Source organism: Typopeltis vanoorti, chromosome 14, assembly GCF_054136105.1.
Source record: "Typopeltis vanoorti isolate ZY-2024b chromosome 14, IOZ_Tvanoo_1.0, whole genome shotgun sequence".
In the NCBI taxonomy this organism is placed as follows: domain Eukaryota; kingdom Metazoa; phylum Arthropoda; class Arachnida; order Uropygi; family Thelyphonidae; genus Typopeltis; species Typopeltis vanoorti.
The window spans coordinates 98482912-98507998 of NC_143562.1; the positions used below are offsets into that span (position 1 = coordinate 98482912).

General features: G+C 37.1%; 1 protein-coding gene across 2 annotated transcripts in view; it reads left to right on the forward strand.

The window, feature by feature from the left end:
- Positions 1 to 25087, forward strand: part of LOC150099795 (alpha-2-macroglobulin-like protein 1) — a 1007775-nt gene that overhangs the window by 719795 nt on the left and 262893 nt on the right. For both annotated transcript variants that reach the window (XM_090403789.1, XM_090403790.1), the window contains exons 23-24: positions 5186 to 5362; positions 18376 to 18614. In XM_090403789.1, the coding sequence (XP_090259915.1) occupies positions 5186 to 5362; positions 18376 to 18614 (416 nt within the window). The remainder of the gene's footprint in view (positions 1 to 5185; positions 5363 to 18375; positions 18615 to 25087) is intronic.

Sequence of the window (25087 nt, forward strand, 5' to 3'; positions counted from 1 at the left end):
CCAACAATCTCCCCCCCCCCTCACAACAATATGGAGTGGTGAAAACACTATACAACAGGGCTAAACTAATCTGTTCTAACGACATGGCCCTAAACATTGAACTAAATCACATCCTCAACACTTTCTCAGCCAATGGCTACCCCCCAAAAAAATCCAAAAAATATTAAAACCTACAAACCACAGCCCCCCCCTCCTCCACAACAAAGATTACTCTAAATCAATCACCATTCCCTACATCCGAGGCACCTCGGAAAAAAATTACTAAAATTTTAAAAAAACATGACCCACCTCCTGTTACAGGCCTTACAGAAAATTGGCATTCCTTATCTGCTCCACCAAAGATCAACCACTTTCCCTAGATCTACCTGGTGTACCAGGTGCCTTGCAGTTGTAAACTGTCTTACTTGGGCCAAACAGGCAGGACAGCGAATATCAGAATTTCTGAACACAAGGACTACATCCGGTTTCACAAGTACAGCCATTCTGGTCTTGCAGACCAGGCTCTGGATACATGCCACAGAATACGGTGGAAGAAAGCTACAGTAATACACCGTAGCAAATACAAATTTGAAAGACTATTTATGGAATCAGCCTCAGCCCTAAGAAACTCTCCAAACCTCAACAAATTTGGTTGTATGCGAATGCCCCAAATTTGAGAGGGATACAAAAAAAAAAAAAAAAAAAAAAAAATGGCGGCGGCATTGTCATTCCAGGATTTTAATTTGGATTTCAGTCGGTTAGATGAGGTTAGATGAGGATGACATCCTGACAGGAATAGAGATGGAAAGGTATGATGTGTTTCGTGAGGATAGAAGGGATAAAAAGGGAGGGGGAGTGCTATTGATGATAGAGAAAGAGTTATGTCCATACAAGGTAGAGATGCAAAAGGGAAATGGGGCCAGTGGTTTTGAGGCAGTATGGTGTGAGATAGAGGTGAATAGAATCAAATACTTGGTGGGATGTTGCTATAGACCTGGTAATGTGGATGGTGGTGATAGTGAAATGTATAGTCAAATAAGCCAAGCAAATAAGAAAAGGGTGATCATTATGGGTGATTTTAATTATGGCAATATAGACTGGAATGAAGAGATAGCAACTGGAAGTAAAGAAAATGAGTTTCTTGAGTTTTTGAGGGATAACTACCTCAGACAGTATGTAACAGAGGGCACAAGAGGATTAAGGGTCTTGGATTTGGTCATCTCATCGGAGGATGTAATTATCAATGAGGTATCAAATCATCCACCAATTGGTGAAAGTGACCATGAGGTGATTACTTGGGTGGTTGCCAGCAGTGCAAGGACCCCTGTAAAAAAAGGGTATATGTGGAACTACAAAGGGGGTGATTATGAAGAGCTCAGGAGACAGCTTGTAGGTGTAGCATGGAATGAGGAGTTAGCTGGAAAAGAGATCAATGCAGCTTGGGGGATTTTCAAAAAATATTTAGTGGATGCAATGTCTAAATGTATACCACGGGTGAGAAGGTTAAATAAGTTAGGTGTGAGATGGATGAATAAAGAGATTACGCATGCAATACAGAGAAAAAGGGCATTATGGAGGCAGCATAAGAGAAGTGGAAGTAACCAATTTCATGAGTTCTACAAAGACCAGGCAAGGAGAGTGACTTGGTTGGTGAGAGTAGCTAAAGAGAGGTATGAACAGCAGTTAGCTAATGAAGCTAAAAAGAATCCTGGGGAGTTCTTTCAATATGTAGCCAGCAAAAGAAAGAATGATTATAGAAGGATGACATTGATTGGAGGAAATGGTATAAAGACAGCTGTTGCAGAATGTGTGGTGGAGATACTTAATGAGCAGTTCATAAAGATCTTTCAATCTTGTGAATGTGACTTCATGGAGAGATTAAGAGCAGTTGATGATGGGGAGGAGAGACTGACTGTAAGTGAGCAAGAGGTGTTTGGGGAGTTGAGTAAACTAGATGTAAATAAGGCTGTGGGACTTGATAATATATCACCGCGTATTCTGAAGGAATGTGCCAGGGAGTTGACACCTGTCTTGACATATTTTTTTAATATTAGTCTTGCACTCGGTCAAGTTCCTAAGAAGGGCAAGATTGTGCCACTTCATAAAGGAGGTGATCGAACTCAAGCAACCAACTATAGGCCTATCTGTGTATCAGGTGTTGTGGTTAAGTTGTTGGAGAAGCTTGTGAGAACTAGGATCCAGAGTTGGGTTGACAACAATGGTATAATCTTTGATGGACAGCATGGATTTGCTAAAGGGAGGTCGTATTTTAGTAATCTACTTACTTATTACAATAAAGTGACTGCTTCCTTGGACAGAGGAGAAGGATACACAGTAATATACTTGGATTTTGCAAAAGCTTTTGATAGAGTACCTCATGATAAGTTGACAGTCAAACTCGAGCAGATGGGGTTGGATATTAGATTAGTGCATTGGATTGGAGACTGGCTATCTGATAGGTATCAACAAGTTGTGTATGGGGGTGCAATATCCAGGAAAAGGAAAGTCACTAGTGGATTGCCTCAGGGATCTGTTTTAGGGCCATTACTATTTAACTTGTATATTAATGATATTGGCGAAGATTTGGATGGAGATATTCAGTTGTTTGCAGATGATGCAAAGTTGGGACGAACCATAAAGAGTAGTGAAGATGTTGTGGCCTTGCAAGAAGACGTGAATAAATTGAGTGATTGGGCAAGCAAATGGGGATGCGAGTTCAATGTTGCAAAATGTAAGGTTTTAAAATTTGGAAAACAAAGATGGGATGCAGAATTTATGCTTGGTGAGAATATATTGTTGGAAGTAGAGGAAATAAGAGATCTGGGAGTGATAGTGGATAAGGATCTAAAATTTAGGGGACACATCGCCAAAATTGTGAAGACAACACAAAGACTTCTGGGAATGATGAGGAAGACACTGACGTGTAGAAGTAGGGAGATTCTTGTTCCATTGTATAAGGCTTTGATTAGGCCACACATGGACTATTGTGCCCAGATTTGGTCACCTGGTTTTCAGAAGGATGAAGAGATGTTGGAAAGGGTGCAAAGGTGACTGACTAAGGTAGTTTCTGACCTCTGGAATGTCGAGTATGAGGAAAGATTGAAAAGATGTAATTTGCAGAGTCTAGTGGAGAGAAGGAAGAGGGGAGATATGATTGAGACCTACAAGTTGGTGATGGGTTGTTATAGGATCAATGGTGGAGAAGTTCTACATAGAATAGTGGGAGATCAGGGGAGAACCAGAGGTCATACCTGGAAACTGTATAAAGAGGGTGTGAGTAGGGGAGTGAGAGGCAGGTTTTTTTCGTGCAGAGTTGTGAATGATTGGAATGCCTTGCCTGAGAGTGTGGTGTCTGCAAGGAGTTTGAATGTGTTTAAGACCCGGTATGATGAGATGTGTGTGAGATAAAAGGACCTCCCAGATGAGTCTTTGACTCCATGAGGTCTTGTTTTAATAATAATAATAATAATAATAATACATCAGCAGACCTTCAGCCCAACAGCCAAGAACACCTACTTAGCCTGCTAGATGGCACCATCAGGACTTATAGGAGAACAATAGCTTCATCTCTTCATTCTCAGTTACTGTGTTGTAGTGCCTGCATGCACGTGCCTTTTTGTAAGTTCCTTTTGAAAATGGCATTTTCAAAAGGAACTTACAAAAATTAAATGCCATTTTCATTAAATGGCATTTAATAAAATATCGGAAATATTTATTAAAGTGTTATATAATTTATATTCGGATCTACGTTGTTCAATTCCTTAAGTGATTTAGAAATTGTTTACTGATTAGGAAAAAAGGTTTTTTTTTTTTTTTTATTTTGTATATGCAGCACCCCTACTTAAAATTTTAACCAGCTGCCACTGCATCTCACCTACTCTACTCTTCAAATATCTCTTGATCATTAACTTCTTGTCATGCAGCAGTTGCTTTCCTTTCTATTTCTGTGACAATAATTTGTGTGAACATTTGATCCTTCCCAGGCTATTCTGTTCTGTTCAACACCATTACATGTGCTGCCATTTTTCACCTCCATCCCAAGTGGGAATTATTCCCTGCTATTAATAAATGCTATTCAAAGTTTATTCCTCTCTTCATCTACCATATTCTCTAATTTCATAGTTTACTGGGCTCTAACATAAACTTTCTGCAAGTGCAATAAGTTAAATATAATGCCAGAATTTAACATTTTATAGTCTTGATATTTCAGTTACATTGTGACTCCAATCATTCCAGACCTCTTTCAAAATCCAGGACTGGGGATTTCCCTGCACAAAAATTTGTTTAGAGATCCAATGATGACTTAATACAGCTAGATATGAAATCACTTAGTAAGGTTTGTGATTGGATATCAGAGTCTATCATACCACTCATTAAACTCATTCACTAGTCATTCTCTCACTAACCTATCAGGCAATGCTTCTGTGATTCAGTTATTCGCCATGCAAAAAGCCACTCTTCACCCTATTACTCAAAACTTCCATTCATAAATTTTAGGGATGGCTCCTTGTCCTTGCTCTTTCCCCCCCCCTTGTTCTACCACATGAAAGAACTCCCCTATGTCAACCCTGAAGTTACCTCTCAACAGTTTAAATGTCTCAATCATCATAGGATTGCCAGCTTTTCTCTGTTGTATAGAGAGAAAGCTGGAAATCCAGTTGCAGTTATTAGAAAAAATAGAGAGATAGAGGGGAGAGAGAGAGAGAGAGAGAAAGGTCCTCTCTTCATCAAAAACAGGGAATCCATGCTATTAATTATTTATTAGTAGCTGAGAGGCTTTCAGGTATTATAAAAATTTATGCTTTGTTGGTGTTATAGTTTTTTTCCATTACTTTTAAAATAAAGAATTGAAGTACAAACAATTGGATGGTAGAGATTTATCATGCTTCTTAAAAGTAAGTTGAAAAGAATTAATTTTCAAGATTTGGGAAAAAATTCCAATGAAGGAAGTGATTATACATAGGTGACACAAAACAAGGATTCACCATCAAACATAAGCCTGAATAATCAGTAAAATGCCATCAAGATCAGGAGGGTTTGCTATCCAATTTGGAAGATTTTTCGAGTATATTTCCAGTGAAAAATCAAATACCTTATGCTAGGTTTTGTCCTAATCATCCTGTTATAAATCAATTTAGTTATATGATAAAATTTTAAATCTCACAAGCATATTTTTATAATGAGTTTATTAATATACTTTTACCAGGTGATTTAATGGGCCCTACATTACATGGCTTAGAAAATCTAGTACGATTACCTGTTGGCTGTGGTGAACAAAATATGGTTCTGTTTACACCAAATATATTTGTTCTTGACTATCTGACATCAATTGGAAAATTATCTGAAGATATAAAATTTAAAGGATTGAGACATTTGGAAACAGGTAAGAAATAAAATCATATATAGAAATGCTCATTAAATTATTACACACTCCTCATTTAGAATAAAGTACTTTTAATTGCCGGGCTGGTTGGCCGAGTGGTTAGCATATCCACTCTCCAACCAAAAGGCTGCAGGTTCGACTCCCACTGTGGGCATGGATGTTCGTGATGTGATTGTCTGTGAAAATAATAGTGATGGTGGTGAATAGTAGATAGTGTTGGTGTAGATGATGAGATTGAGTGATGGAGACGAAGAGTTGTAGAGTAGGTGCCCTCCGTTGATGAGTCTTGGGCTCCCTGGAGGTGTCAAATAATAGTAATAGTACTAATGTTACATATTTTATGCATTTTATCATATCTTATCTTTTCCAGAGTTTGAAATTTAATACCTAAACAATAAAAAGTCTATTGATTGCTGTGCATTTCATATAATGATATTTGTTATATGTGAGGCACATAAAATTGTCAAACTGCTCATGTTATTAATGGCTGATACCTCAGTTGACAAGAAATTATATTCTTATCCAAATGTAAGCAAACAAAGTTTGCATGTGACGTATCTTCACGACTTTGCTTTGATCTTTGTTTACACATGAATAAATGATTAAACAAAAATATAAAATTTTTTATCAAGATTAATTTAATTTTACTAGAAGAAAACCATTAATAAAGATGGAAAGAAGAAGAAGAAGAAAGAGGCATCTTAATGTTTTTTAATTTATTTCGTATGATGATACAGTGGCCATGATGCCCTTTTACAGGGAAGTATGCCATATCAATCCCTCCCTATTTTATCCAGGCTTAGGACCAGCATACCTGACGAATCAGACCAATGTCTGGGCAGGACCATTTCTTAAGTATTCTTGACTGTAATTGGTGTGTATGTTCATGGGGCCAGTTTTCCCTGTGCTGGGGGACGAAAAAAAACCAAGCTCCCAGGTGAAAAAAACTCTCTACCTCCATATGAGACCATCTAACTCACCTTTCATTGAAAGAGACCAGCTAAAGGTTCCTCGTGTGATGGATGGGAATCAAACCCAGGTCTTCCTGACCAAAGGGCTTCATCTATACTGACTGAGCTACAGAGGCTGCCTTAGGTTGTTCATACTGGCCAAAGAAAGGAAGACCTGGATAAGAAGGGAAATGAGATGGGATATGGGAACAGTAAAAACAGAAAACTCAAAATCACACAGGTTAAAATACAAAATGACTTAACAGATCCCTTTCTAATAACTCAAGGATTAAAACAAGGAAATAGTCTAGCTCTAATAAATTTTAACTTACCTTGGAATACATTATCTGATCATTGTTAACAGAAACTAAAGATGCTCTAATAAACAAATCAGTGCAGATTGTAGCATATGCAGGTGGCATTAACATCATGTAAAGAACGAAACAGAAAGCAGAAGAGACCTTATTATTATACCAAGACCTCATGGAGTGTAAAGAGCCATCTAGGAGGTCCTTTTGTCATATGCACACAGCTCATCATACTGCACCCTAACACTCAAATTCTCTGCAGAACACCACACCCTCAGGCAAGGCATTCCAATCATTCACAACTCTGCATGCAAAAAACCTGCTTCTCACTCCCCTGCTCACACCCTGCTTATACAACTACCAGGGCTGACCTCTGGTTCTCTCCTGATCTCCCACTGTTTTCTGTAAAACCTGTCCAACATTGATCCTATAACAACCCCATATCACTCCTCTCCATTTGACTCTGTAAATTGCATCTTCTCATTTCCTCATATTCGTAGGAAATGAGGAAAAGCATGAAAATTGAATGAAAAGCATTTCATTCCAAAGATCAGAAAATATCTCCCTCAGTTGCCTCTGAATCCTTTCCAACACATCTTCATCCTTTTGCAAACCTATGTTGGCCTAATCAAAACCTTATACGATGGAACAAGAATCTCCTTACTTCTACAAGTCTGTGTCCTCTGCATCATTCCCAAAATTCATTGTGTTGTCCTCACAATTTTAGCAATGTGTCATCTAAATTTTAGATCCTTATCTACTATCACCAAAATCTCTTATTTTCCTCCACCTCCAACAATATATCTACAGCAAGCATAAATTCTACATCCCAACTTTGTTTCCCAAATTTAAAACCTTACATTTTGCAACAGTGACCTTGTATCTCCATTTCTATGACCATTCAATCAATTTATTCAAGTTTTCTTGTAAGGCCACAACACCTTCTCTACTCTTCATAGTTTGTCCCAACATTGCATCATCTGCAAACAACTGATATCCCCTTCCAAATTTTTGCTAGCATTGGATAAAGAAAAGAGCACATTTGAGGCTATTTGGTGTGAGATTGTGGCTAGCAGAACTAAATATACAATTGGGTGCTGCTATAGACCAGGTGATGGAAAAGATGGTGGTGACAGTATGCACAAGCAAATAGAAGAAATGAGGGGAAGGAGAATAATTATTATTGAAGATTTTAACTATGGTAACATTGATTGGAAGGAGGAGAGGACACATGGGAGGAAGGAATTGGATTTTATGCGGTTATTGAGGGATAACTATCTGCGACAGCATGTAATGGAAAATACTAGGGGTCAGAAAGTGCTTGACCTAGTAATTGCATCTGAGAATTTGGCTGTAACGAATATGACCACGTTGCCACCAATTGGTGAGAGTGATCATAGGGTCTTGACTTGGGAGGTGCTAAAGGTGAGGAATTTACAATTAAGACAGGGTACATTTGGAATTATCGGGCTGGTAAGTATGACAAGCTTAGGAGTTTGATTGGTTCAGTGCCATGGCATGTAAAACTGCAAGGGCTGGACGTTGATAGTGCATGGAAGGTGGTTAAAAAGAGTTTGCATGAGGCAATGGCTGACTGCATACCTATTGTCCGAATAAAAAACCAAGTAGAGGTTAAATGGATGAATAACACCATTAAGCTTGAGCTGCAAACAAAGAAACAGCTGTGGAGGAAATTTAAGGAGAAAAGTGACTGGCAGGCATATGAATGGTATAAAGCGCAGGCCAGAAGGGTAACGAGTGTGGTAAGAAAAGCAAAAGCCGATTATGAAAGAACATTAGCCATGCAGGCTAAAGAGAATCCCAAACAGTTTTTTTGATATGTTGCAAGTAAAAGAAAAAATGTATATGGCAGAATGATTTTAAAGAATGCCGATGGTAGGGAGGTAACTGAATCAGTTGATATAGTTGAATTACTGAGCGAGCACTTTGCAAGTGTATATCATCCAGATGGTGACATTGCAGGAATGAATGAACCAATAGCTTATACGGGAATTGTGGTGAATGAAGTGGAGGTGAGTAGTCTATTGCATAACCTCAATGTCAATACATCTGTGGGATTGGATGGTATATCAGCTCGTGTCGTACGAGAAGCAGCCAAAGAATTGTCAGTACCCTTGACCATTTTGTTTAATTTGAGTCTCGGGTCCGGATTAGTCCCAAGCGGGTGGAAAGAGGGGAAAATTGTTTCACTGCATAAAGTAGGTTCCAAGACTGCTTTTGTAAATTACTGACCGATCAGCATACCAGGAATCGTTGTCAAGGTCTTCGAGAAAAGAGTCTAGAGAAAAATACAGGATTGGATAGATGAAAATGGGATACCGTATGGGGGACAGCATGGTTTTGTGAAGGGTAGATCATGCCTCAGTAACTTGCTCATGTTTTGAAAGTTTATTTTTCACTTGGTTAGACTATAGTTTATTATATATTATATAGTTTATTTAGTTTAATCCTTTATCCAAGTACGAGCAAACAAAGTTTGCACCTGAAAGTATCTTCAGGACTGGGGTAAGGTGGTACAACACCTGGAAACTCGTTGCAAAGGTAGAGCAAGTTAACATCACTCCTATCTCAGTATCTCCCATAAAGCAAAATGCATCTCCTTGCGGATATGTATAATGTTATGCATTAAGGGAAGGGCCACTACTCAGACTAGACTTTTTTTTTAAACCCAGACTTTAGCAACTCCTATAGGTAGAGATGACCTTGCTAATGCTTCTGCCTGGTATCTCCACTTGGGCCTGGCTCCCACTGAAGAGACCTCAATAAAGGTCGAAACTAGTCTGGGTAGTGGCCCTTTCCTTAATGCATAACATTATACATATCCGCAAGTAGATGTGTTTTGCATTATGGGAGATACTGAGATAGGAGTGATGTTAGCTTGCTCCATCTTTGCAATGAGTTGCCCGGTGTTGTACCACCTTACCCCAGTCCTCAAGATACTTTCAGGTGCAAACTTTGTTTGCTCACACTTGAATAAAGAATTAAACTAAATTTACTGTAGTCTAACCAAGTGAAAAATAAACTTTCAACATCTTTCTCTAAATCCAGAGTAATTTAATAAAAAGGTGGCACACCGTTTGGCAACTCCTATAGGTAGAGATGACCTTGCAAATGCTTCTGCCTGTATCTCCACTTGGGCCTGGCTCCCACTGAAGAGACCTCCATAAAGGTCGAAACTAGTCTGGGTAGTGACCCTTCCCTTAATGCATAACATTATACATATCTGCAAGGAGATATGTTTTGCATTATGGGAGATACTGAGATAGGAGTGATGTTAGCTTGCAGCACCTTTGCAACGAGTTTCCCGGTGTTGTACCACCTTACCCCAGTCCTGATGATACTTTCAGATGCAAACTTTGTTTGCTCACTTGGATAAAGGATTAAACTAAATTTACTATTGCTCATGTTTTATAACACAGTGACGACTGGACTGGATAAGGATAATGGGTTTACAGTGATTCTACTGGATCTTGCTAAGGCCTTTGACAGGATATCACATGGAATTTTAATCAGTAAACTGCAGCATATGGGGATGGATATAGGGTTGGTGAGATGGATAGGAGGGTGGTTGATGGAGAGATATCAGAGAGTGGTTTATTCAGGAGTAGACACGGCCTGTAACTAGTGGTGTGCTGCAGGATTCTGTTCTTGGACCACTACTTTTCAATTTGTTCATTAACGATATAGGAAAGGATCTGAGAGGAAGTGTTCATTTGTTTACTGATGATGCAAAGTTGGGTATAGCAATAATGAGTGCACAGGATGTCAAAATTTTACAAGATGATTTGGATAGTTTGGAGGACTGGTCTGAGGAGAATGGATGTCAATTTAATGTGGTAAAGTGTGAGGTTATGCATTTTTTGGTGAAAAGATTAGCGGTATTATATCACATTGGTAGAAACGTACTCCAGGAGATTGACGAGGCTAGGAATTTGGGAGTATTGGTGAATAGGGAGTTGAAGTTTAGGGGGCACATTGCAAAAGTGGCTAAATCAGCTCATCAAATCACTTGGTTGCTGAGAAATACTTTAACAAGCAGAGACAAACAGGTTATTGTTCCTCTGTATCGAGCCTTGATAAGACCTCATCTAGACTACTGTGCCCAGATATGGGCACCAGGGTTTCTTATGGATGGGGAGGAGGTGGAGAGGATCCAGAGATGAGTGACCTAGATGATTGCAGGTCTATGAAATGAACCTTATGAGAACATGTTGAAGATTTGTGGGTTGCAGAAATTGGTTGATAGGCAGAAATGGGGTGATATGATTGAGGCATTCAAATTACTGAAGGGATTTCTATAAGGTTAATTTAGAAGATATTTTTGAGAATAGGACTGGTGGTGGGAGGACTAGGGGCCATACATGGAAGCTGGGTAAGAGTGTGGTTAGCAAACGTGTTAGAGCTAGGTGTTTTACTTGGAGGGTGTTGAATGAGTGGAATAAGCTGCCGGAGTCTGTTGTGGGTGCCATTACTGTGAATGAATTCAAGACTAGGTATGATAGATACTTTGTGAATGTCGAATGGTTGTTCTTGACATGATGTTAGGACCTCCCTCGATGAGTCTATCGACTCCTTGGATTTGCCCGTAATAATAATAATATTATCTATTGGTTGTAAAATTAGATTGGGAGCAACAACGTCTATATATATATATATATATATGAGTATAAATATAAACCTTATACACATTATCTATATTATAAATATGCATTTAATTATACATATAAACATAAACATACAAACATATAAATGATTATACATGTAAACATATATACATACAAACACCATGATTATACATATATATTCCAACCAGTTGGTATGGGATGGTTTCCAATACTAGCTGAAGGTTGCCTAGAGTCCTGAAGTATGCTGGATACTAAATATTAAGTAGGCTGAATGTGTGCCTTATGGGGGGGGGGGATAGTGGTGAGCCCATGGCCATACCTTCTTTTTGTAGGTAAAATTTATTTTGCCACACGAAGTAACCGGAACGTAGTACGTGGACAAAGAGGGCTGTAATGTCAGGTGGAAATTTGTTTCATAGGAGAAGAATTGTGTTATTGATTGGGACATTTGTGAAAAGGGCAGAAACATCGAAACTGACTAATAAGTCATCTTTGTCGAGTGTTATGTTTTTAATTTTGTTTATAAAGTGTTGCGTGTTCTTTATGTAGGAGGGGAATGACCAACCAACTCCTTGAGTGTTGACGCTAATTTCTATGCTGAGTAGTAATTAGGGCTATCTATACCTTCCACAATAGGTCAAAGCGGCACATTTTGTTTGTGTACTTTCGGGATACCATATATTCTGGGAGAGTGGGCGTAATGGGCATAAGTTTTTTAACTGTGTCAGATGGCCATGAAGGTAACGGACTTAAGTAATTTCACTGTTTTATTCTTTATCCTGTTTTGTTGGGTTATAGTTCACCAGCTGATAGGTTTCATCGGAGACTAGTTGATTCATCTCATGGATGGATGTTGACCTGTCAAGGATATCAGTGGCATTGCTTTTATCCGATTTCGTTATAATTATGTCCTGATTAGCTTTCAATGACTTGATTGCTGCTAGTTCCGTTTTTGTAAGATTGTTATGTATTTCTTATTGTTCAGAACACTGCTGGTTTCTAATCGTATTTTATCGGCTATATTATTCGGTAGGGACCTAATGCCTCTTTCTATGTGGTAGAAAGCCTATCAGCTGGTAAACTATAACCCAACAAACAGGATAAAGAATAAAACAGAGAAATTACTTAAGTCTGTCACTTCATGGCCATCAGACACAGTTAAAAAACTTATACCCCATTACACCCGCTCTTCCAAAATATATGGTGTCCTGAAAGTACACAAACAAAATGTGCTGCTTTGACCTATTGTGGAAGGTATACATAGCCTTAATTACCACTTAGCCAAGAAATTAGCATCAACACTCAAAGAGTTGGTTAGTCATTCCCCCTCCTACATAAAGAACACACAACACTTTATAAACAAAATTAAAAACATAACACTCGACAAAGATGACTCATTAGTCAGTTTCGACGTTTCTTCAAATGTCCTAATCAATGACACAATCAGGTGGATTGTGTCATTGATTACGTTTCCACCCGACATTACGGCCCTCTTTGTCCACGTGCTATGTTCCGGTTACTTGGTGTGGGAAAATAAATTTTACCTACAAAAAGAAGGTACGGCAATGGGCTCACCACTATCCCCTGAATCGCTAACTTCTATTTTGAGTAAAGTGCTCTTGATTCCTCCACTCTAAAACCCCACAGTGTGGCTTAGATACATTGACGATGGGTTCGTTATCAGGCCACATGGGTGACAAATGCTAAAAACATTCCTTAGCCACCTGAACAAACAACATGAACGCATACAATTTACGATCGAAATTGTAAATCACAACTCGCTCCCATTCCTGTACATACGTCTTCCTTCAGGCAGTCTACCTTCATGGTCTACCGCAAACCGACACACACTGGCCAATACATACATGCTAATGCATACCACCACCCATCACAAAAATATGGAGTCATTAACACCCTTAAAAACAGAGCTATAACAATTTGCTCTAACCAGCAAGCTCTGAAACAGGAACTAAAAATCATCAGCGACACTTTTATAAATAATGGCTATAACAAAAATACTATTAATAAAGTATTCATAAAACATCATAAAAAAAGAATCTAGATTACAGTAAAACCATAGCCATCCCATACATTAAAGGGTTATCAGAAAAAATCAACAGAATCCTACACCAATATAATCTCAATGCTACCTTTAAACCACCTACAAAACTTAAAAAAAAAACATATTTAACTCCCCTAAGGATCCTCTCCTCCCATTGGCACATCCTGGAGTTTATTGAATCAACTACACCTGTAACTTACCATACACTGGTGAAACAGGACATACATTCCCCATACAAAAGAAGTAACACATAAGACCCATTAAATATAACCATTTTGGTGAAACAGGTCTCTCAGATCATGCTCTCAACATCGTACACCAAATCAACTGGAAAAGTACCCACTCCTTACAGCATACAAAAACCTGGTACGAAAGAAAATTTAAAGAAGCCTGCGAAATTCTGATAAACCACCCAAATATCAACAATAATGGTGGCATGAAAATTCCAAGAATCTGGATGGCACACATTCAGCCTACTTAATATTTAGTATCCAGCATACTTCAGGACTCTAGGCAACCTTCAGCTAGTATTGGAAACCATCCCATACCAACTGGTTGGAATATATATGTATAATCTTTATATTTGTTTATATGTGTAATCATTTGTTTATATGATTATATGTATCATTAAATGCATATTAATAATATATATGGATTAGATTGGTGCATTGGATTGGAGACTGGCTATCTGATAGGTATCAACAAGTTGTGTATGGGGGAGCGATATCCAGGAAAAGGAAATTCACTAGTGGAGTGCCTCAGGGGTCTGTTTAGGTCCATTACTGTTTAACTTGTATATTAATGATATAGGTGAAGATTTGGATGGAGATATTCAGTTGTTTGCAGATGATTCAAAGTTGGGATGAACCATGAAGTGTAGTGAAGATGTTGTGGCCATACAGGAATACTTGAATAGATTGAGTGATTGGGCATGGAAATTGGGATGTGAGTTCAATGTTGCAAAATGTAAGGTTTTAAAATTTGGAAAACAAAGATGGGTTGCAGAATTTATGCTTGGTGAGAATATATTGTTGGAGGTAGAGATAATAAGAGATCTGGGGGTGATAGTGTAAATAGGATCTAAAATTTAGGGGACACATAGCCAAAATTGTGAAGACAACACAAAGGCTTCTGGGAATGATGCGGAGGACACTAACATGTAGAAGTATGGAGATTCTTGTTCTGTTGTATAAGGCTTTGATTAGGCCACACATGGACTATTGTGCCTAGATTTGGTCACCGGGTTTTCAGAAGTATGAAGAGATGTTGGAAAGGGTCCAAAGGAGACTGACTAAGATAGTTTTTGACCTTTGGAATGTCGAGTATGAGGAAAGATTGAGAAGATGTAATTTGCAGTCTGGTGGACAGGAGGAAGAGGGGATATATGATAGAGACCTATAAGTTGGTAAGGGGTTGTTATAAGATCAGTTGTGAAGAAGTTCTACAGAGAATAGTGGGAGATCAGGGGAGAACCAGAGGTCATCCCTGGAAACTGTATAAAGAGGGTGTGAGTAGGGGAGTGAGAGCCAGGTTTTTTTTTGTGCAGAGTTGTGAATGATTGGAATTCATTGCCTGAGAATGTGGTGTCTGCAAAGAGTTTGAATGTGTTTAAAACACGGTATGATGAGCTGTGTGTGTGATAAAAGGACCTCCCAGATGAATCTTTGACTCCATGAAGTCTTGGGGTGGTAATAATAATATACGGTTTATATGTATACACTTATATATATATAGACTTGTTGTTGCTCCCAATGTAATTTTACAACCAATAGATAATATTAATAATTGTTGTAATGGTTGGTCAGTAACTTTAACAATCCATGTAGACTGTAGTGCAGCTTGTTTTTCTGTATATAGTATATGTGCTCCAGAAGATAACCTTGATATAAATGTCGAATGTGGATTTTGGTTTATATTAAAGTAAAGTTTTACTCAAACATGGTAGTTGTCTCCATAATTTTCCAAAATGTATTTTTTTTCTTCTAAGTTGGTACATCTGTCATAAGCATCCATGTAAAATTGCAAGTCATTCTATCAGGCAGTTTGTTTTATACAGCTGTCTGTATCCCTTGAAACAGATAAAATTGAGTATCGTGTGGTTATAAAAAAATTCTTTGTAAAAGAAGGTTTAACCCCAAAAGAAATTCATTCGAAGTTCATAAAAGTTTATGGGCACTGTTCTCCTTCATTTTCGACAATTAAGAAATGGGCTGCTGAGTTTAAACGTGGCTGGACCAGCCTTGAAGATGATCCACTTGAAGGACATCCAAAAAGTGTAACACCACGAGAAATCATTGATCAAGTACACGATATATTGAATGACCGGCAAGTCAATGTGTGTGAAATTGCTGAGACTATAGGCATTTCAAAAGAACATGTAGGATATATTTTGCAGATGATCCGCTTGAAGGGCATCCAAAAAGTGTAACAACATGAGAAATCATTGATCAAGTACACGATATATTGAATGACCGGCAAGTCAATGTGTGTGAAATTGCTGAGACTATAGGCATTTCAAAAGAATGTGTAGGATATATTTTGCATGAAGAATTGCATATGAAAAAGCTTTGTGCAAGATGGGTGCCATTCTTGCTCGCAGCATATCAAAAACGCACTTGCACGAAAATCTCTGAATAGTGCTTGGAGCGTTTTAAAACTGATTTTGTGCATTGATTTATTATTATGGATGAGACTTGGATTCACCATTACACACCAGAATCCAAACAGCAATCAAAACAGTGGACAGAAGACGGTTGTTTAGCACCAAAAAAGACGAAGTCGGTTCCATCAGCAGGAAAGGTCGTGGCATTGGTGTTTTGGGATGCTAAAGGGTAAAATAATAACCGGGGAATATTATTCTGATCTTTTAATCAGATGAGATGAAAAAATTTATGAGAAAAGACCCGGTTTGCAGAAGGGAAAAAATCATCTTTCATCAGGACAATGCACCTGCCCACAAAAGTGTTTTGGCAATGGGAAATTAAGGGATCTGCACTATGAATTATTGGAACATCCACCCTATTCCCCAGATTTGGCTCCCTCTGACTTATCTCTTCTCCCTGGTCAGCATTTTTCTTCGAATCAAGAGGTGATTGCAGTAGAGGAGTACTTTGCAGATCTTACTGAGAACAACTATAGGGATGGGATGATGGTGTGGGAGCATTGCTGGAATAAATGTATTTGTCTTAAGGGAGATTATGTTAAAAAATAAAAGTAATTTTGAAATTATGAATTCGTTTTTTCATTTAGGTCGGAACTTTTCGGACCACCCTCGTATGTCTCCTGTCAAATCCTTCCGATGTCATTATTGTATAGATTGAATAACAATGGACCATGGACTGACCTTGTTGTACACCACTGGTTACTTTAAATCTTGCAGACTCACATCTCCCATACACTACTTTTTTGATATCTGTCAATCAGCCAGCCTCTTAGCCATGCTAATATTTTATAATGCAATCCCATATTATTAGAAAAGCCCAGATTTCAGTGTTAAAAAACTCATTCTTCTGCCTCCATCAGCAACTGAAAAAGCTTAAGGTTACTCGATGTGACCAGTTGTTAAGGCAATTCAGTGAATTTTTAACATTTATTAGAAATCAGTTACTGTATTATAACCATGCCTTGACAAATATGCTTGCTTACTTGCCCATGGCAAGTAAGCAAGTCTGGTGAGTAGCTGGTTGGTGAGTGGACAGAAAAGAATATTTTTAAATAAATAAATAATAAGGTAACGTCTTTTATTCCCTTATAGGGAGGAGGCAAGGCCTTTAAACCCTATCTAGCTTTTGGAGACTGAGTAGACAGTTCAATCTCTACCAGTAGACAATCATCAGAGATAGCTGGCCCATGTCTATCACTAATTATAGGCACACCGATAAAGAGACAAGCAAATAAGTGCTGCCATCTCTTGTCACTTGACTCATCAAGATATGTTACTGTCTGAAATAATGTGGGTTCTACAGTCAATTTTTTTGAGTTTATAGGATGAAAAACCCAAGTTTCCGGGAGAAAAAAACCTGCTTGCCGATGCCAGAGATCGACTAACTCAGGAACCGGTCAAAGAAAGGCTTAGAAAAAAATTCATCTAGTCATCGACTAGACTGGAATAAGTCTATCTTCATGCGGCCAAGTGCAGAGGATGCAAGCACTACTTCCACTGAGGTACACAGGGCTTGGAATATTTTAAATTTACTAAAAATAATTACTTCTGCCTCTATAGTATAGCACTGTTAATCATTGCATGGAACTTTTATTGAGTTATCGGGACATATCATTTGAAGAATGGGGGTCTTCGACAAGTAAATTTTTTCGAAGGTATGTATGGTTATGCATCATTTTTCAAGCTCTGGTTATAAGTATTTCTTATCATAATAAAAAGAGTTTATTTATTTATTTTATTTTTCTGCTCTGATTACTTTCTCCATGGCATAGTCAGTAGTAACATTATGTTTTGATTGGAAAAGCTTGGTTTTAAATCCTATGCAGGACATTATGTATGCATTTATAAGAGAAAGGCTTTTCCATTGAAGGTGAGTTAGCCAGTCTTTGATGGAAATGGCAGAAGTTTTTCTGTTAAACATTTGGATTGTTTCTTACTCAAAAGAGATAAACCTAGACAACACAGAATAACCTGAACAGAGTGAGACTGAAAGGAATTACAACTAAGGCTATAATGTTAGTATCACTGTGTGTCTGCATTATAGTTATAGCCTTAGTTGTAATTCTATTCTATAGCAGCCTGATCAGGTTATTCTGTTAATTGTATCATGCTGTAACATTCAAATACAATGAGGTCAGTGTCATTCTTTATATTCTGTCATCATATTTACAGTATTTTTTTTTTACCAGAAACATGATATCACATGATACAAAATAGAAAATACACATGCAATTTGTAATACTAATAATATGTTTTAATAATAATAATACTTTACAGTGTTAATGGTCTTTGTGTGTGGTCCTTAACACTGTATTAATTACATTAAAACTCAATGTGAAATTTAAGATATGCACACTATTTTAGTTTTCTATATATTTATTTTAGGTTATCAAAGAGAATTGAAGTATCGTCACAAAGATGGATCCTATAGTGCTTTTGGAAAGAATGATGAACAGGGTAGTATCTGGCTAACTGCTTTTGTTGTTAAGTCTTTTGCTCATGCCCAACGTTATATTAATATTGACAATAATGATTTAGAGCTCAGTGTAAGGTGGATTACTTCCAAACAGTTTGAAAATGGTTGCTTTCCTTCTGTTGGTACTTTGCTCCATAGTGCAATGAAAGTAAGTTTGTGTCATTATATTAGAATTTTCTGTATCTTAAATATAATTACTAATTAAAATAAAATTTTAATACAAGTTTATTATCATTATTATATAAAATACAGTGAGTGCCTAACTGGCTGAGCTGTCTTTTAAATGATAAATCATCAGTCTCACATAGTAGGATTTTTGTTGGAACAGAGAAAAGGTTGCTCTTAGAATGCATGCACCCCAACCCACACACAAAAAGAATAATATACATACATAATATTTGTATACTCATTGACCTTATTCTGTGAGGCATCTGTTAAGAAACCACCAAAATGCTGTGAATTTAATAACTACCACATGAAAATATTTTATGAAAATTAATATGATGGATTAATCACTCTGATATAGTTATCCTGAGAATAACAGGAGTTAATAATGATTTGTTAGAGCATGAATTAGAAAGATTTATTACATAATAGTGTTTAAAAAAATAGTAATTAAATTTAACAGAAAACTAATAACCAATTGTTGGTTTTCAAAAATTATAAGAATTGAAAGGAATACAATTTTAAACAAAATTATGGCTGCATCGTTGTTTGTTCTGTAGGTGGTTTGCAGGCTAAAAAACCTAAGTTCCTGGCCACCACTTTATGCTACTGAGCAAATCATCTTTAGTTTTCAAAGCTTTACATGTCAAGGTCCTTTACATTGTAGCAAGATTTAAATCCAGATTTTCCAGCCACAGAGAAAATGTTGAATCATGCTTGTGACTGCATTATGGAGGTGCAGTGATATGTATTATTGGTAGATCATAATAAAATCATATTGAGTTACATGATATGATAACCTCAGGACCAAAGCTAGGTTGTAGAACTGAAATAATCAAATATTCTGATGACATGTAAAGAAATCGGCATCTAAGGCATCACTAAAGGTGTAAATGATCAAAACTACAGTTGGCAAAGAACAAAGGCAGAATGGCTACATGCACTTAATATGTGATTTAAAATCATGATTGCAGTATAGTTAACAAATACCATAGATCCTTATCCGTTATATACATTCATTTCACATTTCATTTCTAATAATTCCTCAATTGTGGGTTATTCACCAGTTCCTTCTAAATGTTATCTTCATGTGTAAGATTTCATCTGGTGGTGGTGACAATTTACTAATCTTTCAAAATATTGTCTAAATAGTTCTTGGTATTTTCTTATGAGCCCTATAGCATTTTTTACCCCATCTAATTACATTTCTTTATAGCCTCGTTATATATATTATTGAACCATTTGTTTTTCATTATGCTGCTTGTGAATTGAGGAATTTCTTCTACACAATGAGTAATACTATTTTTGATCTGAGCTCATTTATTTTCTATGATTCTGTCAGTTATATAAGGAACAGAATATTGTATTTCTTGCTTTATTTTTTCTGTATATTGCCTAGAAACCACTTTAATAACATACCAGTTTGTATCATATTCTCTACTCTTTTCACCTACCAAGTAGCCCTTGTAACCTTCAGTCTATCCTCATAGATTGAAGATCTCTAGATTACAGAGTAACTTTAGATATGCAGTGTGATACTGTTTTCTTCAAACATCCCTTGACCATCTCTTATGTAGTGCTAACACTCCAGATTCTTAGGCCGTGGCATTGCTATGAGCCAACCACTCAGTTTGCCATAATCACCTGCTTTTTAAATTCCACATGTACCCTTTCTTAACTGTAAATTTTTCACTTGTTTGGTAATCTCCAAGGTCAAGACTCCATGATCATTCTCCCGAGTCAGAGGTAATATGGAAACTTTTGGTTACTGCTAAGTTTGCTGATGTTATCCAACACCTTCAACCCCAAGTTTCCCCCTCCCCAGTACATTTTGTCTTGAGTAATTATCTCATAGCAGCTGTATAAATTCAGTTTTCTTCCTGCTATGTGATCTTTCTTTCTTCCAGTTGGTTGATGTCCACATATTTGAAGTTTCCCATGATAATTAATTCCCTGCACATGTGCTAATTTGCTAATGCATGCCATCTACATAGTGCCCAATAGCCTACAGCAACAACCTACTGTATATTTCATATCAGATATCTTTAAGTGCACTGCTCTCTGTGTCCCTGTCTTCCTGCTGAATTCCCAGACTTTTTTTTTTACTTGTTTATTATTATTATTATTATTATTATTATTATTCAGGCCTCCATGGAGTCAAAAGACTCATCGTGGGAGGTCCTTCCTAAGAACATAAAGTCTGTCAAGACTCATTGAGGGGAGGTCCCCCCCTAAGAAACACAAAGTCTATCATACCACTCCTTAAACTCATTGACCATTCTCGCTCTCACCACTCCATCAGGCAATGCATTCCATGATTCAGCCACCCTCCATGCAAAGAAACCACTCCTCACCCTCTTGCTCACAGTTTCCTTTTGTAACTTCCAGGGATAGCTTCTTGTCATCACTCCTTCCTGCTGTTCAACCAAGTGAAAGAACTCCCCAGTGTCAACCCTGTAACCACCTTTCAACAGTTTAAAAGTCTCAATCATATCATCTCTCCTTCTTCTATCCACCAAACTCTGCAGTCCACATTCCCTCAGCTGATCCTCATAACCAAAATTCCTGAAACCATCTTTGTCATCCGTCTTTGTACCCTTTCCACAGTTAATTTATCCCCTTCAAATCCTGGGGACCAAATCTGAGAACAATAGTCCAAGTGTGGTCTGATCAGAGACTTATACAACAGAATGATAACCCTTTTATCTCTGCAGGTCGGTGTCCTTCTCATAATTGCAGCAATCCTCTGTGTTACCTTCACCACCTTTGCAATAAGTCCCCTAAATTTCAGGTTTCTATCAATCATCAACCCCAGATCTCTTTGTCTCCCCTACTTCCTCCAGTATAACTCCTCCAATAGAGTATGCCACATCCCATCGATGTTTCCCAAACCTCAAGATCTTACATTTTCCTGCATTAAACCGAGACCCCCATTCATTTGCCCATCTATCTAGCTTATTCAAATCTTCTTGCAGGGCTACCACATCTGCACTATTACTAATAATCCTTCCCAGCTTTGCATCATCTGCAAACAACTGAATATCCCCTTGCAATCCACTGGCAATGTCATTGATATAAAGGTTTAATAATATAGGTCCTAGTACTGAGTCCTGTGGGACCACAATTATCTGCTATCATTAGCAAAATCTTTGCCATCTACATCCAGTTCTCTCTGTCCTTTCTGAAATTCTACTCCTTGCACTCCACCCCTATAACCATGTAATTCTCTGTCAACTAAATCTTAAAAGTGCCTTTTGGCCGTGTTTAATTAACTGATGCCAAACATTAATCTCACTTATTCCTAATGCTTCCAGCATTAATATACATGAACTGCAATATTTCCTTTGGCCTACAACCTCCCTCACATCTTATATTGATTATTGCACTAAGTTTTGGAACCTGAAGAGCTATGCATCACTTGATCATTTACTTACTTCTAGAATGCCTACATCCATAAATATAGTACCTACATAAATACAGTGAGGACTATCATTATGAGACATTTCAACTATGGGATATAGAATTACAGAAGGAGAAAGCATGGAAGATGAGGGGAAAGAGGATTTACAGAATTATGGAGCGATAACTACTTTAAGCAGCACTTGATGGAAGGGACTTGCAGTATAAGAACAGTACCACAAATCTCCTTCATACTACTGTTCATGCCTCCGGTTGGTTAAACTAACCATGTAACTTTGACTTGGGAGGTGATGCATTATTATTAACAGAGGCATTTGCAAAAATATAAAGCAGATGATTATAATAAACTTAGAAGGCAGCTGGGTGCAGTACTTTGGCATGAAAAACTACATGGTAAGAGTGTGTCTGAATGTAGTGATGTCTGACTGTATCCTCTGGGTTAGGAGAATAAATCATATGGGAGTTAACTGGTGGAATAACATTTTAAAGCAGAATCTGCATTAACAGAACATGTTGTGCATCCAATATTGTAAGAAGAGTATGGTTTGGCTCCAAATCAGTAAAAAGAGCAGGCCAGGAGATTGACAGCCATGATATAGAAGGCTAATTGGATTGGGAAAAGGTTAGCTGAACAGGCCAAAGGAAATCTGAGAGAATTTTATTACTGTGCAGCAAATAAAATGAAAAATGACTGTGGAAGAATTACCTTAGTGAATGCAAAATGCAGATTGTTGAAAATGTCTGATGCACAAGAACTAGCTGAATAGTTAAGTGTTCATCCTCTTTAAATCATCCTACACCTCAGCATGATAAAAGAATCAGTGGACAATGTGGCCAATGCATGTCATTTGTGTATACTACCAACAAAAGGGTCACCCTAGGCATGAAGGCTACCACTATGCCAAGTTAATGCGCAGGGCATTAGAAATGAAACTATGAAAATTGCAACTAGACTGACCACAGAACTGATGTTTTGGACAGGAAAATTGGAAACAATATGATTTAAAATTAGCAATTTGGAGAGGGTTAACTAATTCATCCTCTTTCCAAAGAAATTAAATTAAAGAAATCTAATTAAAGAAATTAATGACAGATATATTAAATACACAAAACATTAAATACATTCCTAAGCCGCTTGATTTAAAATAACTCTCTTCCTTTTCTGGACGCTCTTGTCACATGTCTTCCCTCAGGCTATCTTTCCTACACAGTCTACAGTAAACCTACACATGCACACAAACAGACCAATACATGCACACAAACAGACCAATACATGCACAAAGATTCACACTATTATCAAGCACAAAAACTCAAACATAGAGCCTTAAGAATTTGCTCTGACGAGTACACATTGAAGAAGAAATGTGAAATTATTAGCTAAACTTTTATAAAGGATAGCTACAAAAAAAAAAAAAAAAAAACCCATAGCTATACCACATTAGGGAAATATCAGAAAAAATGGAACACTATGTAAATACAATATTAAGGCAACTTTCAAACCTCCTGAAAAATTAAAAAATATACTTAGCTTATCCTAAGATCTCCTTCCTTACCTTTCCCCTCTGGGAGTTTACAAAATCCAATGCACCTGCAACTTACCTGCATAGTAAGCATAGGGGAAACAGGATGCAAAATTCCAATAAGAAAAGATGAACACAAATGCCATATTAAATTCCTTCATTATGGTAAAACAGGCCCGTCACACTATACACTCCAAACCTGTCACAGAATTAACTGGAAAGGCACCAAGTCTTTACACTGCACCAAAGCCTGGTTTGAAAGAAAATTCAAGGAAGCCTGTGAGATGCTGATTCATCATCTTAAACTCAGCAAGAATGATAGATTTGTAATTCCAAGAGTCTGGAAGACCCATCTGCAACCTATATAGCATCCAGCATGGCAGGACACTAACACAAGTTAGTTAAAACCTTAAGATAACAGGACCGTAGAGATGCATTTAATGTAGTTCTACCGTAAATTTTTATTTATATTTTTTTTTATCTTCTGTATATTATTATACTTTTAATGTATAAAATTTTTATTTTATTTTATTTAAACATTTATTTATTTTATTTTATCTTATTTATTTTTTCTCACCAGAGGTCAGGCTAGTGTAAAAGATAAACAAAGCAGTTAGATTTAGCATACTTACTCATATGTGTAATATTGTGTGGCTTGTGTCTTGTTAATATACAGGTATCCCTTGATTAATGCGATTAATTAATCCCTTGATGTTACCACATATCAAAATTGTGTTAATCAAATATAATAATCAATGGTAAAAATTACAATTCGTCCATGATCCATTACTCTATTAATAATTCGTTTTATATGGTACTATTTTAGGAAAGATAAAAAATTAATGCAAAGTATATGTTTAATAAATGCTTGAACCTACATTAGTTACTGCAATTTTTTTATCAAAAAAAGTTATAAAGAGTCATTTGAACAGTTTGTTTTTTTCTTATCAGTATAAATTCTACTGTAACAAGCAAAATGACTCTCTAGACCTTGGCAAACAAGCATTCTTCGATTAACATCTGGATCTGTATCCATTACTTGCTGCTTAAGCGATTCTAAACTGCAGGATATTCCATCCAGTTCTTTAATTATTATCTCCTTTGGAACCTCATCTTCACATTCCATTTGTTCGTTGTCTTCATATGCATGTTGCTGTTTAATTTCAAGAAGATCGTTGTCACTGAAAACTTTTGAATTTGAATCCAATAATTCTTTAACATCTTATGCATCAACACCATCAAAACCAAGGTCATTAGCGCATTCTGCAAAAGGATTTTTCAAACAGCTCTCATGCAGATATAAGACACTTGCTCCAACGAATCATGAACGTTTTTAATTGCGTGATTAATGTTAAAATTTTTTTAAAATTCTTGGAGCGTAATCGCATTTTCTCCTGTTGTTGTTTCTACTGCCTTTGAGAATGCCTTTTTAATAAAATAGGCTTTGAAAGTTGCAATGACGCCATGTCCATGGGTTGTAGCAAAGATGTTGTATTTGGTGGAATTTAAAGGAGCG